At 35.6% G+C, this 15,828-nt stretch overlaps 4 protein-coding genes across 4 annotated transcripts; 2 read left to right on the top strand and 2 right to left on the bottom strand.

Annotated features, from left to right (window-relative positions):
- On the top strand, positions 736 to 4,512 carry LOC18603066 (meiotic recombination protein DMC1 homolog). The gene is made up of 15 exons (XM_018119546.1): positions 736 to 820; positions 907 to 989; positions 1,585 to 1,676; positions 1,768 to 1,839; positions 1,933 to 1,971; positions 2,072 to 2,129; positions 2,224 to 2,269; positions 2,415 to 2,460; positions 2,927 to 2,988; positions 3,133 to 3,199; positions 3,281 to 3,373; positions 3,457 to 3,525; positions 3,614 to 3,692; positions 3,835 to 4,001; positions 4,243 to 4,512. The coding sequence occupies exons 1-15, from the start codon at positions 804 to 806 to the stop codon at positions 4,285 to 4,287; spliced, it is 1,035 nt and encodes a 344-aa protein (XP_017975035.1). The 5' UTR covers positions 736 to 803; the 3' UTR covers positions 4,288 to 4,512.
- LOC18603065 (stem-specific protein TSJT1) lies at positions 4,596 to 7,654 on the bottom strand. The gene is made up of 4 exons (XM_007034815.2): positions 7,197 to 7,654; positions 5,771 to 6,011; positions 5,530 to 5,650; positions 4,596 to 5,046 (listed from the first exon to the last, which is right to left on the bottom strand). Exons 1-4 carry the CDS (start codon positions 7,397 to 7,399, stop codon positions 4,856 to 4,858), a joined length of 756 nt encoding a protein of 251 aa, XP_007034877.1. The 5' UTR covers positions 7,400 to 7,654; the 3' UTR covers positions 4,596 to 4,855.
- On the bottom strand, positions 8,639 to 12,145 carry LOC18603064 (transmembrane emp24 domain-containing protein p24beta3). Its single transcript, XM_007034813.2, has 4 exons — positions 11,797 to 12,145; positions 11,118 to 11,304; positions 10,804 to 10,911; positions 8,639 to 9,125 (listed from the first exon to the last, which is right to left on the bottom strand). Exons 1-4 carry the CDS (start codon positions 12,004 to 12,006, stop codon positions 8,992 to 8,994), a joined length of 639 nt encoding a protein of 212 aa, XP_007034875.1. The 5' UTR covers positions 12,007 to 12,145; the 3' UTR covers positions 8,639 to 8,991.
- Positions 12,262 to 15,647, top strand: LOC18603063 (perakine reductase). The gene is made up of 7 exons (XM_007034811.2): positions 12,262 to 12,445; positions 13,194 to 13,364; positions 13,725 to 13,928; positions 14,029 to 14,201; positions 14,317 to 14,413; positions 14,552 to 14,705; positions 15,010 to 15,647. The coding sequence occupies exons 1-7, from the start codon at positions 12,392 to 12,394 to the stop codon at positions 15,222 to 15,224; spliced, it is 1,068 nt and encodes a 355-aa protein (XP_007034873.2). The 5' UTR covers positions 12,262 to 12,391; the 3' UTR covers positions 15,225 to 15,647.

Below are 15,828 nucleotides of genomic sequence, written 5' to 3'. Positions count from 1 at the left end.
GTATCTAAATAAACGGACTTTTAAATTTATCCACAAACAGGTAACGCTAATCAAATTTCCCATAGAAACATAAAAATCCGCAAATTAAGTATAGGATTATTCAACATTATTGGTCATTTCCAAATTCTTGGTCTAAGGCTAGATATGGTATTTTAAATTTTTAATTACATACTAAAATTGTCAAAATGAACCATAATTTTTCAGATTGTAAATTGATCCATCCTTCTTAATGATTGACTCTAGGGTTAATATTATGCCCACTCTTAAAATCTTGTAATCTAAAAAAAATAAAAATTTATTTTTAATATATATAAATACATATATATATATAGTACTTTATTTGGTTCAAAGGTTGAATATTAGGATTAATCCATCACTATAGATTCGATGACCATCATCATATTAACACATATTCATTGACCCAATATCAACTTTTTTTTTCGTTCTTTAAGAAATAAGGAATTTGATTTGACCAATAAATAGATTTCAAGTTATGCTAGTTTACTTAAAAATCATGTATTATTACGGGGACGATGGTTGACATGGCAACATCAGCGGCTCATTGTATCCATCGTATAGATCATAACCGGCTCTGAACTCTCAAACCAAACGGCTAACAAAGTCGTTCTCATCTCACACATGCAAACGCGGATCTCAGGCGTCGTTTAGAGGACATTCCATTGCACAAATATAATATAAATAATGTCCTTCGTTAATTCAGTCCCATTCAAATAAAAAATCTCCCTCTCTTTTTCTCTCTCTCTCTCTCGGAAAACAAAGAGCAATTATCTACTGCAACGAAGATGATCGCTACTCTCAAGTAAGTTAGACATTCCTTTTGCATTATTGTTCTTCCTTTTTCTTTTGCTTGTTTGGATCGTAAACGAGAATTTGCATGAAAATCAGAGCTGAAGAAGCAAGCCAGCTGCAGCTGGTGGAGCGAGAAGATATCGATGACGAAGACGATCTGTTTGAAGCCATCGACAAATGTAAACTATTCTGATCCTTCAGATTCTCGTTTTGTCCTATTCACTCTTCGTCATTCTATGTTTTTCTGCTATTGTTTTTCTTTGACGTATTAAGTAATATTCGCATTGATTTCGTTTTGAAGATTTTTGAATCATTTCTATTGTCTACGATTCTTCATGTTCTCGCTTTAGCTTGTTCGCTTTTTCAGTCTACACTTTGATCGTCTTTTTTTTGGATAATTTTGATCGTATATTTGCGATTTAAGTTTTAGACTTAGTTGTTGTTTTGAAGATCTATGAGTTGTTACGATTTTCAGGAGTATTCTAGAAATTCTATTTCTTTCTCCGTTCGTTTGAGATTAATTTTTGAGCCTCGGATCTGCGTTCCGTTTTTCTTTGTTTCAACACAGTTGTAAATCTAAGCATGTTTCGTCGACATCGCTTGAAAAATTGTCGTTGAAGTAGATGGATTTGAACATCTCTCTTTGCTATGTCATCAAATTTCATTATACATAGAAGATCATTTAGATTTTTAGTATTTTTCCATGCTTTAATAAGATGGTCAACAAGCTGTTCAGTCTATTGGATTTGAACTGCAATTTTTTTTTTTGTGCAGTGATATCTGCAGGAATCAATGCCGGAGACGTGAAGAAGCTTCAAGATGCAGGAATCTACACCTGCAACGGCTTGATGATGCACACTAAGAAGGTAAATTTAAATTTCAAAATAATTGGAGTTTTTAATTTTATGGCGGTTATTTTTTAAAAATTTATTATTTATCTTCAATTTTCTTTTGCAGCACTTGACTGGAATCAAAGGTTTATCTGAAGCTAAGGTTGATAAGATCTGTGAAGCTGCTGAGAAAATAGTGGTTAGTTAAATTAATTATTTCATTGATTTGTTTCTCTTTTTTGCCCTTTATCAAATTCCTGACTTCTAGCTTTTCCACGTTTTATTGCCTCAGAATTATGGTTATATCACTGGAAGCGATGCTTTACTAAGAGTAAGTTCAAATTGTATGTTTTCTTTTTAATTTATTTATGTTTTACGGTTTACGGTGAAACTAAATGCGATTTGGGTATTTATTGTTTTTGGCTTTGTAGAGAAAATCCGTGATTCGCATCACAACTGGAAGCCAAGCCCTTGATGAACTCTTAGGGGGTAACTTTTGCCTTTTGGGAGATGTTATATTGCTGTTAAATGATTTCTTGATTAGAGTTCTCTGTAAATGATTTTTTTGCCTAAACCTTCAAAGGTGGCATAGAAACTCTGGCTATCACAGAAGCTTTTGGAGAATTTAGGTAAGGAAAACAGCACATAGTTTACTGCTTTCTTCATATGGACATTAAATACTACTATATCATTTGCTTGTTAAAATCTTTCCTGCTGGTTCATGTCTACCCTAATGCATGATTAAATTGCCTTCTAATCCCAATGTTGATTTAGGTCTGGCAAAACACAGCTGGCACATACTCTATGTGTTTCTACACAGGTTCCTTTCTCACCTTTGTGATCCATAATTGTGAGATTTTTATAAATCCTTGGGAATTGGGAATGAAAGAAGATATTTAATTTTCACTTTGTTAAATAAACTTCAAACTACGTTTGTTATACGGTTTGATTTGGAGGAGATTCGATTTGTCCCAAATTGACTCTTGGAGTGAGAAAACCCCTGGATATGCCACATGTCTGAAACATAAAAATACATAATAAATCACGTTTGTTCATTGATTTTTGGATTTGTTTTCAGCAGTAGGCAGGAGTGCAGGAGTATATCATAATTGAGAATTTATTTGCCGACCAAATGAATTGTTTTCAAGAGCAGGTTTAGAGAACATAAATTAATATTGCTAAATTGTCATGCTCCGTGGATGGTATAGCTTTAGTTCAATTAGCTGACTATATTTACCATCTCCATGTTGAACTTTGTTGATCTGGTATTTATATTGCCTTTGCAGCTCCCTACAAATATGCGAGGTGGGAATGGGAAAGTGGCTTACATTGATACTGAAGGAACTTTGTATCCGTTCTGTTCTTACTTTTAATATTTTAAGTTACGTATTATAGTTTCTCTTGCGTGAGAAGCTAACAAAAATAAGAGTATTATCTACAAAGAATTCCAAACTAGAGTCACTATGTTTTCTTCAACTTCACACACTTGCAGCCGGCCTGATAGAATTATACCCATAGCCGAAAGATTTGGGATGGACCCAGGAGCTGTCCTTGACAATGTAAGCATTAATATCCGTATAACCTCAATTGAATTGTAGAAACAGATGTCGCGTATTGCTTATTTTCTTTGAATGTCAAAGATCGTTTATGCTCGTGCGTACACATATGAGCATCAGTACAACCTGCTTCTTGGTTTGGCAGCAAAAATGTCTGAAGAACCATTCAGACTTCTGGTGAGTCTCGTTGATAGAATCATTCTATAATGTTGATATTACGGAGTCTGTTTGATCCTGTTTGTTTACGCTCATATTTTCAGATTGTGGATTCTGTCATTGCTCTATTTCGAGTGGATTTCACTGGGAGAGGAGAACTGGCAGAGCGCCAGGTAGAAAAAGCCTATTACAACTTACATATGTAAAACCTTGGTTTTGAGTCTGTTCTCTTTCATCATATGAACCGTTTGTCATTTGCAGCAAAAATTGGCTCAGATGCTCTCCCGATTAACAAAAATAGCTGAAGAATTCAATGTTGCAGTCTACATGACTAACCAAGGTACTTTTAACTCCGATCGGTCCGGTTAACCTCTTTAATTTTTGATCCTTTCCAGAGGCAGCAAATTCGCTACCTAATTCTACCAACTGGGCCCCAAGTAGAGGTCCATTTCTAAATTATATTTTTGGATTGTTTGTTGCAGTTATCGCCGACCCTGGTGGTGGAGTGTTCATATCAGATCCAAAGAAACCAGCCGGAGGGCACGTGCTTGCCCACGCAGCCACAATAAGGTTGATGTTCAGGAAAGGCAAAGGTGAACAGCGGGTCTGCAAGGTGTTTGACGCCCCAAATCTTCCTGAAGCTGAAGCAATATCCTTACCTGACCACTGTTACTGTTTTAAATTCGTTCAGATATTTTTTCAAGTCCTGATTGCCCATATGACTAACTCCAAATAGTATGGATAAACCCAAAATGGCTCACCAGCAAGGTTCATCATGATCAGCAACCTTAATAAAGCCTCCTCATATAAAGGATGTGAAGAAATCTTACCTTGCAAAGCAACATTTAAGTTTAGTACCACTGTTGTTTAGTTATCCTTGACAAAAGAACGTCTTTCAGATAACGCCAGGGGGCATTGCAGATGCAAAGGACTAAACTTAGAGGTGAGACCAAGATTGCTCTCTACACCAGACAGGGCAAAGTAATGTACTGACATTTTCTTACTATCGACAAAACAGTTTTTTTGATTGACTGTTTATAGTCCCTCCTTTAGAACTTTAAGTAGCAGGAAAGGATTTGCCTTTCCTTGTATAATCTACCCATACACTGAGTTCTTTTATATGTGCGGACAAGATGGAATACCTAGCAAAGTTTTCCTTTCGCAAAGAAGTGCACAATGTGAGCAGCAGAACATCAATCTTCCAAAAGCTACTAGAGAGGAAAAACCAGTTAGACAAAAGAGATTTGCAGCCTTTATGAGAAGAAATATTATTCCATGTTATGTACCACGTCAAGCTCAGTTATGATGGTAAGCAAACATGTACAGCTGCATAAAATGCTGTCTTAGTTTTAAAAAAGCTGACAACAATTTAGAGTTTGAATATCCACTAGCTCAGCCAAGTCATTGAGATAGGATATTAGGAATTGAAGACTAAGAAAGATGGATACAACCAGGAGGCTCACTAATAACAAAAGCCTTGCTAAACAGGAGACATTTCTAAGCTCAGTAGTGTGAGGACCAGTTTGCAGCACTTCCAACTTTTTTCATTCCAGTTGGTTCCTTTTTTGTCTCTACATCCACACTGAAAGTTGCACCACAAACCTGACCTGAACTGTCCACCCTTGGCACAGGCTTCAACTCATTAAGGGGATGCTCAAAGCTCCTTAACCCACCAGAGGATGTAAAGAAGCACCCTGAAAGAAATAATAAAAAAAAATCAGCAATAAAACTCTCATACTCCTGAATTCAGAAAATAATCATAGTTAGGGATAACAAAGAAGAAGCTAAAAGACATGCATGAAGATAAGGAAATAGACAGATGATCCCCAATATTAAACTAATGTTGGCATATAAAAGAACATGGAATAATTGTGACAGAATAACAATAAAGGAAATGTATGCAAAGAGTTATATCATATGCTAATTTATGCATAGAAATCTGTATGCCATCCCAGTTTCCATTCCACCTCGACTTTCATCCAATTTCCAATTCACCTTGATTTTCGCTATGTCATTGTACACTAGTCTCAAAATCCACTTCAAACATGCTTTAATCTTTACCCAAGTCTATTCCCCCATTTTGTCCAATCAGATTACTTAAAAAAGTACGAGAGCCTAAGCATGTCAAATAACTTACTAATTGACAATAAATTTAGCATATGTCCATGAAGTCTTACCTTTGGGGAATGGGGCAAAAGACTTCCCACAGCCCTTCTTCACAGTCTCCACATCATCAGCAAGAACAAGATGGCCTTCAGCATCTGTTCCCCAGAAGAAAGGTACACTTCCATCAGCATCCTGCACAAGACAAAGGTAAAAAACTGAATCATATTGGAGACTAAACTTGATGAAAAAAATCAAATAAGCAACATCCATAGCATTAGATGACAAAAATTATGGACAGAAAGGTTTACTTACAGAAGCTATAAATGTGACCTTGGAAGAGCTATCATAGAGAATAAAAGCAAACTTTCCCTGGATATCTCTTACAACCTGGTCAGGAGGGTAAGGGCCTCTATCTCTGAGGGTCCTGTAAGCTTCAATGACAATGATCCCCTCATTTGCAGTTTTGTTCAAGCCATATTGTTGCTTAAGAAGAGCAACGTTCTCAATGTGGCCTTGAAACAGGCAGAAAATGTCATCCACAACTGCAAAAAGTCTGGAAACAAAAAAGGAAGAATATGAAAAGGTCAATTTCTCAATCTCCACGTGAAAACAATAAAAGAACAGAACAACCTTATAACTTTTTTATAATAAATTCTGATATAGGAAATAATTAAGTCATGAAGTTATTAAGTATGATCATACGATTTTAAACTGGCTTCTCAGGGAAGTTGAGTTAAATAAACTAAACAAATTATGCAAAATCCAAAAACATGTTCAGTTCAAGAAGGAGAACAGCGTAGATAAGATGATCATGTTCAATGAAATAATTAATCCAAAAAGAATATAGAATAGAATAGATCCAATCAAGTCAATCTATCTTCTGTGTCTCTCCAAACCATAATATTAGATCTTTAATTTTGGACTATACTCAATGTCTACATCCCATGGTAAAACAATATCATCTAATAAAACAAATCATGCCTGGTAAGGCATTGAATTAAAAGAAAACAAAGAAACAAAAAAAATTGTTATATTAAAAGTTTATCACAAAAGAACTTATGTTGTGCATGATTAAATGACACCCTACTCAAGGGTTTCACCAGCAGAATTTTCTCAAGCTGCATTCTCATCACATAATACTAGAAAACAGAAGACAACTCAAAAGATAAGTCATCAATGACTAGCAGACAGCCATTGATGCCAATTATTCTTTTCTTTAGATATTTCATTTTCTTTTTCCCTTTTCGGTAAGAAAACAATCAACTAACAATTGCATCTATAAATCACAAATCTCATACTGCCTGTAAATAACAGAACAACCAACAAAATATCAAGTAATGTGAAAAAAGATCTAAGAAGCAAATCAAACCAACAAGAACTTGGATTACTCCAATTATATAATCACATAAAATCTTTGTATCACATTATAAGCCATACAAAAAAAAAGCACTATCACAAGTACAACTCATCTACATAGCATGATTAGATTAAAGTAAAACAAACGAAAAAAGAAAACGGAGAAAACAAGAGCAAAAACGCAAGAGAACAAAAGGCGAAAAAAGACGAACTTTCTACAAATTTTCACCGCGCCATGAACCAATAAGCAGAGAAACAAAACAACCCAGAAACGATCGGGACTAGATCAATCAAAAACCACCAAGCAAGAAGAGAAAAAAAGAACCCAAAAATGAAACCTTGTGCATCATGAAGAAGATGAAAAGAGAGAGAAAATTCTTACCTTGGGAGAAGTGGGTTCTGCTTTTCAAGAGAGTAAGCCATGACACCAGCAGAGCCAAGATTGACGGTAACAGAACCAGGGTGAATAGAGCCAAAGTGGTTAGCCAAGAAGCCATTTTGGAGAGCAGACACTGCCTCGGAGTGATCAGGAGCATTAAGAGCATCTGGGCTCTTGGCAACCGATTTGTCAAAAACTGCCAGCATTTTTTTCCCCTTTGTTTGCAAAGATCCAAAGCTCCCACAGAAGCAAAACCCAAAAAAGGACTCTTGATCTTTCTTTGATTGATGGGTATCGAATGATAGAAAATCTGTGACGTTGTACCAAAAATTGGGAATGTGGAGTTTTGTGGGAGAAATTTCGGGGAATTATATAAGCATTTTAGGGCAGTTTTCCATTTCCCATACAGCCCTTGTCTGGCGAAGATTTATAAGAACTATAAGAAAAAAAGATACAATATTCTCAAAGTTTCCGTGAACGGGGTATTTTATCTAGAAAAATCAATGGATATTCTCAAAAAAGAAAAATTGTATTAAATGTAAAATTTAGTTATGACTAGGGTGATTTTAATCTATTTGATTAAGATATCCTTTTATAGTAATAATAAATTAAATAAGTATATTAAAAGCACTTGAAATAAAAATTATAAATTTATTTGAAAATAAAACCATTAAGTTACAGGATTAAACGTGCTTATGGTCCCGTGATTTATGGTTAACTTTTCATGGTAAGTATCATTAATCAGTGATTTTTGCAAGTGCAAAATAACAATTCAATTAATTGTACACAAAATATAAAAAAAAAAAGTCTTTGACTAAATCATAGTTAAAGAATGAAAGGGTAGTTTCGGAACTTAGGATTCATAAATGATTTTTAGTACAGAAATTGTCAGAACCTATCCACCAAAAATTGGTGGAGTGGCAAGTGGCGGTGGTGGACACAGCTGTAGAATATCATAAAAACTATAAAAAATAATAAAGAAAAAGCCTTCTTTTTGAGAAAGTAGATGCCTAATGGGAACAGAAAAAAAATACAAACAAAAGATTTGATACAAACAGAAAGCAGACACGAGAAAGTCAATGATTTGAGGAATGGGTACAAATTTGTAGTCAATTCTCTACTAATTTCCAGAAAATTTCAGAATTAAATGTCCACATTCTTTTTGGCCCTTTTAATGGGTCCCATTTTCTAGTCAGCAAAATATTTTTTTAATAAAAAAATAATTCGATATCTTGGGGCTAACAAGGTTCTGAAAATCTGTTCCCCCACCTGTCACTTGCTAAATACATCATATGTGTCACCAAGATCTCTGACATTTTTGTAAGCTTGCACATGTAAACTGACAATGGTCGGTGGAATGCTGGCTAAATCTTTTATACAATCCTTTTTACTGTATTGACAGTTTTGAGGGTTTTTCCCTGAAGTAATGGTAGCTTTGCAATAGAAGCAAGAAACCAAACTTGGCAAATTCTTCTATTATTCATGACAGCCATTATTAATATTAACTATTAAGCCAGCCCTCCATCAGACTGGATGGAAGCATTGTACAGCTGCTAATGAGGCTCAGGATAAGGAAAAAAAAAACAAAAGGTAGCTCAAATTTGATAATAGTTAGTCTAAAACATTTAGGGTCGAAAAGCTACATTGTAATTGAAATACAAGACTCGAATAACATAAAACACCAAAAATGATCTGTTACACGAATCGGATTTTTGGTGAACTCGTGACTCATCTATAGGATTTGTCCCTGTGACTCTCTGGTTAATGGAACAGAGAACTAAAAGTATAATCAGGTGGCTCAAACTCGGTTGTATGCAACTGATTTGCTGAAGAGCTGGCGGATATAGATGACTTGAAGTGCACTAGCAAGAGCTAGCAGAACGTACTCTCCAACTGTGTAGCCTATAACACGCTTTCTGGTGCTCTCATTTGCTGCAAGCAAATGTCAATCATATGGTATATAAGGAACTATTGCAAAGTTTGCCATATTCACAGACATTACAGCATGGCATTGGTATTCTACAAATGTGATACAGTCATATAGATGCCAGTGACTTCCAAAAAAAAATATAGATGCCAGTGAATCAAATAGGAGAAAACCATCAATCACACAGTTATCCTGTACAGTAGACATTTCTTGCTGCACTAAGGTCTCTTTGAGCTTAGCTTCCATGAATAAAGTGGGGTGCAACTCTCCAAAATAAAGTAAGAACAAAAGGATAAGAAAGTCTACAATTCCTATTAGCTCCAACAATTTGCAAACACATAGAGGTTCCGCTGTTTGAGTGTTCGTATGTTAGTTTCACAACTCAACAAGGCCCTAATAATAAACTTGTTGAAGCATTCATAGGCTACTACTGGAAATTTCGGTGTAGAAATAAAAAATAATAACAATGTTATCAGAGGATACCACAAAGAATGAACACAAACAAAGATCCAAACGAAACTACCATTACACTTGTAATAAATACACATAATCTCTTGGAGTATATCATGTACTTTCTAGAACCTGAGACTTCAATCTCTATTTTCTCCAGAATAATAAATAGATGCCTAAGAAGTTTCATATTGATTACCGCAGATAATTTATTGATCCTCATACATACACACATTCATAAATATGTTGTGAATATCGCAGGAAATCGCAAACCATAGAATTAAGTACCAAAAAGAAATAAAATAAAGCAAACAAATCTGCATATTCATAGACATCTAAGTTGAGTGCAATGCCTGACAAACTTCTGATATCACAAGGCACTGGGAAATTGTATCAAACAGCTTATATTGGATGCACTGTCAATGTATAGTATCTATACCATCACTTAACCACATAGTGCTATCTCATAAATGTAGAAAGGTAAAGTTCAAAAGTCATCCAAAGTAAATATTTTTAAAATTATGAGTATTTATTTTTGAGGGTTCCTAACTATTAAATTTACTATTAACGAGATAGCAACATTTGGTTCACTGATAGTGTATAAAATCCATATGATGACAATGCATCAAATATAAACCCTAAATCATATATGCATTGGTCTGCAAGTTTTTTGTCACTCTAGATCTCTTAGCAATCTGACTATTTATTACATAGGAAAATTTCTCCTTTCATGAGTCTAATGCTAATTAGGCCAAGATTTCTTTCAAATTTTGGAACCATGCAGCCAGTGGCTATCTCGTTAGTTTCACCAAACTGTACTTAGCACTAAAAAGACACATTTCATGGAATTTACTGTCAACTTAACATATCTCCTCATATCCATGCTTATTAGTAAGAATTTCTCATAAAATCAAGCAGGGTAACAAACTATGGGTGGCTGAAAAGAATCTAAATGCTTATAATGGCAAAATTGTTGAGATGGTAGGTGTCTTGTTGGTTCAGATCAAGATTGTAGGCAGTCACATTGTCTGAGAAAGAGATAGAAGAATGAAAAACGAACCAAAATAAAAACATATAAAGAGGCAACTCTTAAATGACAAAACCACCCCAGTAGCCAAAAACAAAGGGAACTTTCTGCATAGATAATATCTGCTGGCGGCTCACAGACTAAAACTAATAAATAGTAATCCCTAATTATCAACTCAACGGATAAGCAGGATAGTAGCAACTTACTATTACGATGCCGAGCATCACGTGCTTTCAAGTACTTTTGTTCTGCTGTTACAGACTCCAAAGCCTCTCTCAGCTCAGCAATTTTCACATTAATTGGGTCCAAATGTTCTGTAACAAAGAAAATCATTAAAGACAAATTATCAACTGTGAAGGAAAATAACAATAACATGCAATGTATTCTACAAACAGGGTACAAAAAACAACTCAAATGTTAAAGAGTCAAAATTAAATGCCAATGATAACAGCGATTCACAGCTTGCACTACAAAGAAAGAGATATAGGCTTCAAAATACGCCAAGGAAAAAATAACGAACCATCTTTGGCAAGATCATGCTCAGTGGGAATATGGCCAACGTGAATATAGAAAGAAACAGTCTCTGGTGTAGAGTAGGGATTGTGAAAACAAAATTTGTACATTCCACTTCGTGGGGCCTTAAATTCAAACTTGTCCCCAGATGTCCCCTTCAAATTCTGAACTGTATTACCCCCAGGAGAAGTCACCTGTATGAAGCAAGAGGTTAGACAGACTATAATCAGCTCCTTTTCAAGGAAAATCAAAAGCAAGCATTCCAAAAGACTCCTTAAACAATACTAGCAACAACAAACTAATATTCGACAAAATTAGATATCCTATAGATCCAATCAAGTCAATTCAAATGCATGACCCTAAACAAGAAATCCCCTTTTCAACACACTACAAAAGTTTACATTAACCTTAAACCCAATAAAATCAATCACCTGGGGATCAAAATTTCACTGATTAAAACCCACCCAAAATGATTCATCAAAGAAAGTCCCCATGATTCCAGCAAAAACAAGATATCAAAACTCTTAAAATATCACAAAAAAAAAACCTGTAATCAATTCAACGCCCAAGCATAAAAAAATAAAACAGAACGTGACCTTTACTGTAAGGAATCCAATACCCAGACATCAAATCAACCAAAATTCACGAAAAAGACATCGCATTTAGAGATCAGGTAATAAACTCACAGTGAAATCAATGCCGGGGTGATCAGAGCTCCAGAAAATATCGTGGTCGACGACGACAAAGTTGCCTGAAACCGTGTCCCCTTCGTAAAGCACGTATTCATACACGCACTCGACTTCGTTTACGGTCACCGAAAGGGAGGAGACGTTACTCACCCAATTCAAAAGAAGCAAAACCATCAAAGCCCACATCTTTCCCCATCCCTTTTCCATCTTTTTGGATTTCGATTTGGAGTTTTTTTTTTTTACTTTTTTTTCCCTGATTTGATTTGGTTCAATTTCACGAAGAAGCCAGATGTTTGGACTTTTCACATTTATTTGAGCTTCCACTACCGAACAGTTAATTACTTCCGTATATAAGATTTAAAACGGCACCGTTTCGCTTGGCTGCATTGTGGCGACGTCGTTTGCCAAACCTTGGCTGCATATTGGCTCAGTTAATAATAGACCGGACAAGTCGTTTGGGTCGGGCCGGGCTTGCAACTGCCAAAATTTGGCAATGGCAGATGAAATAAAAGGTTGTGGGCGTGTTCCATTCAATTAGTAAAGAAAGCATCTTCAAAGTGAAACTGAGCATTGGAGTTTTGGCTGTCTGAAAATGGAAGAGAGGGTCCAGATGCCAAGAGTAAAACTAGGCAATCAAGGCTTGGAGGTAAACAAAACTCAGATTATACTTGCTCAACCAACAACTCAAGATTTAAAATTCAACTATTTACCAATAACTTCAATGATAGGATGATAATACTTTAGTCTGCCTGTTTCTTCGTTTCCTTTTCTGGGTTTTATTTCTTCTTCATGTCTCATGTTTATGAAACTTAAAATTACTAAACTTGGGCAGGAAAGAATTGGAAAAAGGGAAACTTTCTTTTGCTTTCATTCCAAACTACAGTATGAGTGGAAACATGGATAATTGGTAAAGTCATTTGAATCCTATGAAGGAGTTCATGGTCAAAAAAATTGGTAAGAAAAAGAAAAAAGGACTGGTGTATACTCCCTCTAGCTATTTCCCAATTAACGTTCTTAGTCCTTCTCAGCAAACTTACTTCATACTATAAAAAAACTCATTAGTCAATTTCAATTTGGTCTTTACTGTTTTTTGCATCCTATTCTAAGTTTGGACACACCTTGATATGGAAATGTTTTTGATTATTACTTGTTCTATGCCAGAACAAGATCATATGGACAATAACCAATCAAAAATAGGATTCAGATTCTAAAGTTTCATTTGACAGCTCAATTTATAAACAACTTAATAGAATTGGTAGTGTTATTGAATGGTACAAACATAAAATTTTATTTTATTTTGCTATCTTATTAACTGCTATAATTTGTATTTGTAGTATTTTTGTTGAATGATGACTAAAGTCTTTTCCCTCATCGTGTTACCTTCTGGCCTGCAGGTTTCTAGACTAGGTTTTGGATGTGGAGGGCTTTCTGGAATGTTAAATGCCCCTCTCTCGCATGAAGATGGATGTTCAGTTATAAAGGAAGCTTTTTACAGAGGTATCACCTTCTTTGATACAGCAGATGTCTATGGAGAAAACCATGATAATGAGATCATGGTTGGCAAGGTACACTCTCACCATTTCCTCCCCTCCTCCTTTTACTTGTTAAGCTATTACATCTCTTCATTTAAATGATAGATAAAATGATTTACTATACATCAACTTAAATAACCAATACAGAGTAAGTATGAGGAGATGCACCAAAGCAAATTGGAATATGGAATAAAACTGTGAATCAAGCTTCTGCTTCGCTTATATGGAAGGACTTTGATTGTGAATATATAATATTTTTAATGTTTTCTGTCCAAAATCTTTTTATGGTGAAATAGCCTGAGAAACATGTGGAGTCCATCTAACTTTCAAAAAAAAAAAAAAACATGTGGAGTCTAGCACACATAAACAAAATTAATTTTCTTTTACTTTTAGGCCTTGAAGCAGCTTCCCCGAGATCAAATTCAACTAGCAACAAAATTTGGTATTATTGTTTTAGAGGGGCTTCAATTTGAGATCAAGGGTACTCCTGAATATGTTCGGTACTGCTGTGAATCTAGTCTTAAGCGGCTTGATGTGGATTATATTGATCTCTACTATCAGCACCGTGTGGACACTTCAGTGCCAATAGAGGAGACGGTAAGTATCAAGAGACCTTTAATCATCTTACTGATAATCAATTTAATTTGACTCATTAGATCTTGTAACTGTTAGCCTTGATATGCTTTTCACAAGGCAGATGGGGGAGCTTAAGAAGCTGGTGGAGGAAGGAAAAATAAAATATATTGGGTTGTCAGAAGCTAGTGTTGACACAATAAGGAGAGCCCATGCAGTTCATCCCATCACTGCCTTACAAATGGAGTATTCTCTTTGGACCCGTGAAATTGAAGATGAGATAATTCCACTTTGCCGGTTTGTCAGATGCTTACATTGGTGAAAGATTTTTTTTCCTTTCTTGGACTTGATTTTGGAGAGGCATTATTTATCTCACCATGCTTTCAACCGACCCTCAAATCTATTTGTACAGAGAGCTTGGGATTGGGATAGTAGCATATAGTCCTCTAGGTCATGGCTTCTTTGGTGGGAAGGCAGTTGTGGAGAGTTTGCCCAGTGGGAGTTTGATTGTAAGTGACCAGAAACAAACTCTTAATAATGCTTCAATATTTTGTTCGTATGTTGGAGTTTATTTACTTGTGCAATAAGTACATGGCTAAATTTGACTCTTGTTCAACTTACACCAATGTGTGGCATCCCTGGAACAGGGGATGCATCCAAGGTTCTATGGGGAGAATTTAGAGAACAACAAAATCATATATAATCGGCTTTCCAATCTGGCGACAAAGCATGCCTGCACAGTTGCTCAACTTGCTCTAGCATGGCTTCTACACCAGGGAGACGACATGATCCCTATACCTGGTATATCTGAGTTCTCTCACTGTACATAATCTTCATACTTATGGAATTTAATCCACAAGCCTCCCCTCACAGAAGCTACAGGAATGTTGTTAGTTAAGTCCGCTTTAAGGGCTTTGCTCTATATTGCAAATGAATTGCTACTTTTCATAGTGGTGCACATATTAAGCCTTACTTGATGGCTGCTGACCTTCGTTCTCAGCTGCCTAAATTGCACTGCAAAATTTCTTCATGAACATGGTTTGCAGCTTCATTTGAGGTTATAATAGTTTGATGAATCTTTGTTTTTCTACTTTGAATTACACAGGGACAACTAAATTTAAGAACATTAAAGAAAATATTGGTTCCTTGGCACTGAAGCTTACACAAGAGGATTTGATAGAAATATGTAACGCTGTGCCTATTGATGAGGTGAGTGGCCCTAGAGAAGTGGCCAGTTTATCTAAATATGCCTGCAAGTTTGCTGATACCCCATCAAATATGAAGAATGTTACACAAAAAGATAGAGTTCGTCTGGAGTAAAACATACTTGTTGAAAAGGAATGAGAAAAGCTGAACTTGCTTGTAACTGAGAGCAGATCTCTTGGAGAAGCGCTGTACATTTGTGAAGAATAAGAAGTGTTCTAACACCATCATTACTGCATCAGGAATTGCACGCTGTGCCTTTGTGGATATGAAAATTCTCCTCTGTTGTTATCAAGGTAGCTTGTTCTTGGAGAAAATAATGCATGTCATGTTGATAACACAAGGAGGCAAAATCTCCTTTGTGATTGAATTTGTAATGTACTGTATAGAGTTGATCTGCTCAGAACTGTCCTAGTTGCTTCAGGGAACTCTCTCAAAGAAAGGTACAACTAAATAAAATGTTACCTAGTTCTTAAATTAAGAGACTACCTGTGCTACAAGGCACAAGACTCAATTTTCTATAGATTGTTTTTCAGCTAACTCTGTAGATTTCACGGTGCATTCAGAGTTTACAATCCCACACAATGTACCATATGTACCAAGAAAGAACATTTGTTGCTTACCAAATGGTTTCTGGATCCATGATACTTTAAAGTCTGGAAAGTTCAGGTTGCCAGTTGAAACCTATCTTTAAATAAAAAGGATCATGATATACATGTTG

Source organism: Theobroma cacao, chromosome 4, assembly GCF_000208745.1.
Source record: "Theobroma cacao cultivar B97-61/B2 chromosome 4, Criollo_cocoa_genome_V2, whole genome shotgun sequence".
Classification (NCBI taxonomy): Eukaryota; Viridiplantae; Streptophyta; class Magnoliopsida; order Malvales; family Malvaceae; genus Theobroma; species Theobroma cacao.
This window is presented reverse-complemented; position numbering and strand designations above follow the sequence as displayed.

Excerpts from the sequence above, each read along its gene's own strand:
- LOC18603066 (XM_018119546.1), top strand. Across the intron at positions 1,972-2,071 it reads GAAGCGATGCTTTACTAAGA|AGAAAATCCGTGATTCGCAT; the intron begins GTAAGTTCAAAT and ends TTGGCTTTGTAG. Across the intron at positions 2,989-3,132 it reads ATTGATACTGAAGGAACTTT|CCGGCCTGATAGAATTATAC; the intron begins GTATCCGTTCTG and ends ACACACTTGCAG.
- LOC18603065 (XM_007034815.2), bottom strand. The coding sequence starts at position 7,399 with ATGCTGGCAGTTTTTGACAAATCGGTTGCCAAGAGCCCAGATGCTCTT. Across the intron at positions 6,012-7,196 it reads CAGAACCCACTTCTCCCAAG|ACTTTTTGCAGTTGTGGATG; the intron begins GTAAGAATTTTC and ends TTTTGTTTCCAG. Across the intron at positions 5,047-5,529 it reads TTTTGCCCCATTCCCCAAAG|GGTGCTTCTTTACATCCTCT; the intron begins GTAAGACTTCAT and ends TATTTCTTTCAG.
- LOC18603064 (XM_007034813.2), bottom strand. The coding sequence starts at position 12,006 with ATGGAAAAGGGATGGGGAAAGATGTGGGCTTTGATGGTTTTGCTTCTT. Across the intron at positions 11,305-11,796 it reads ACCCCGGCATTGATTTCACT|GTGACTTCTCCTGGGGGTAA; the intron begins GTGAGTTTATTA and ends TGCTTCATACAG. Across the intron at positions 10,912-11,117 it reads GCATGATCTTGCCAAAGATG|AACATTTGGACCCAATTAAT; the intron begins GTTCGTTATTTT and ends TCTTTGTTACAG.
- LOC18603063 (XM_007034811.2), top strand. The coding sequence starts at position 12,392 with ATGGAAGAGAGGGTCCAGATGCCAAGAGTAAAACTAGGCAATCAAGGC. Across the intron at positions 14,414-14,551 it reads TGCCCAGTGGGAGTTTGATT|GGGATGCATCCAAGGTTCTA; the intron begins GTAAGTGACCAG and ends TCCCTGGAACAG. Across the intron at positions 14,706-15,009 it reads CGACATGATCCCTATACCTG|GGACAACTAAATTTAAGAAC; the intron begins GTATATCTGAGT and ends TGAATTACACAG.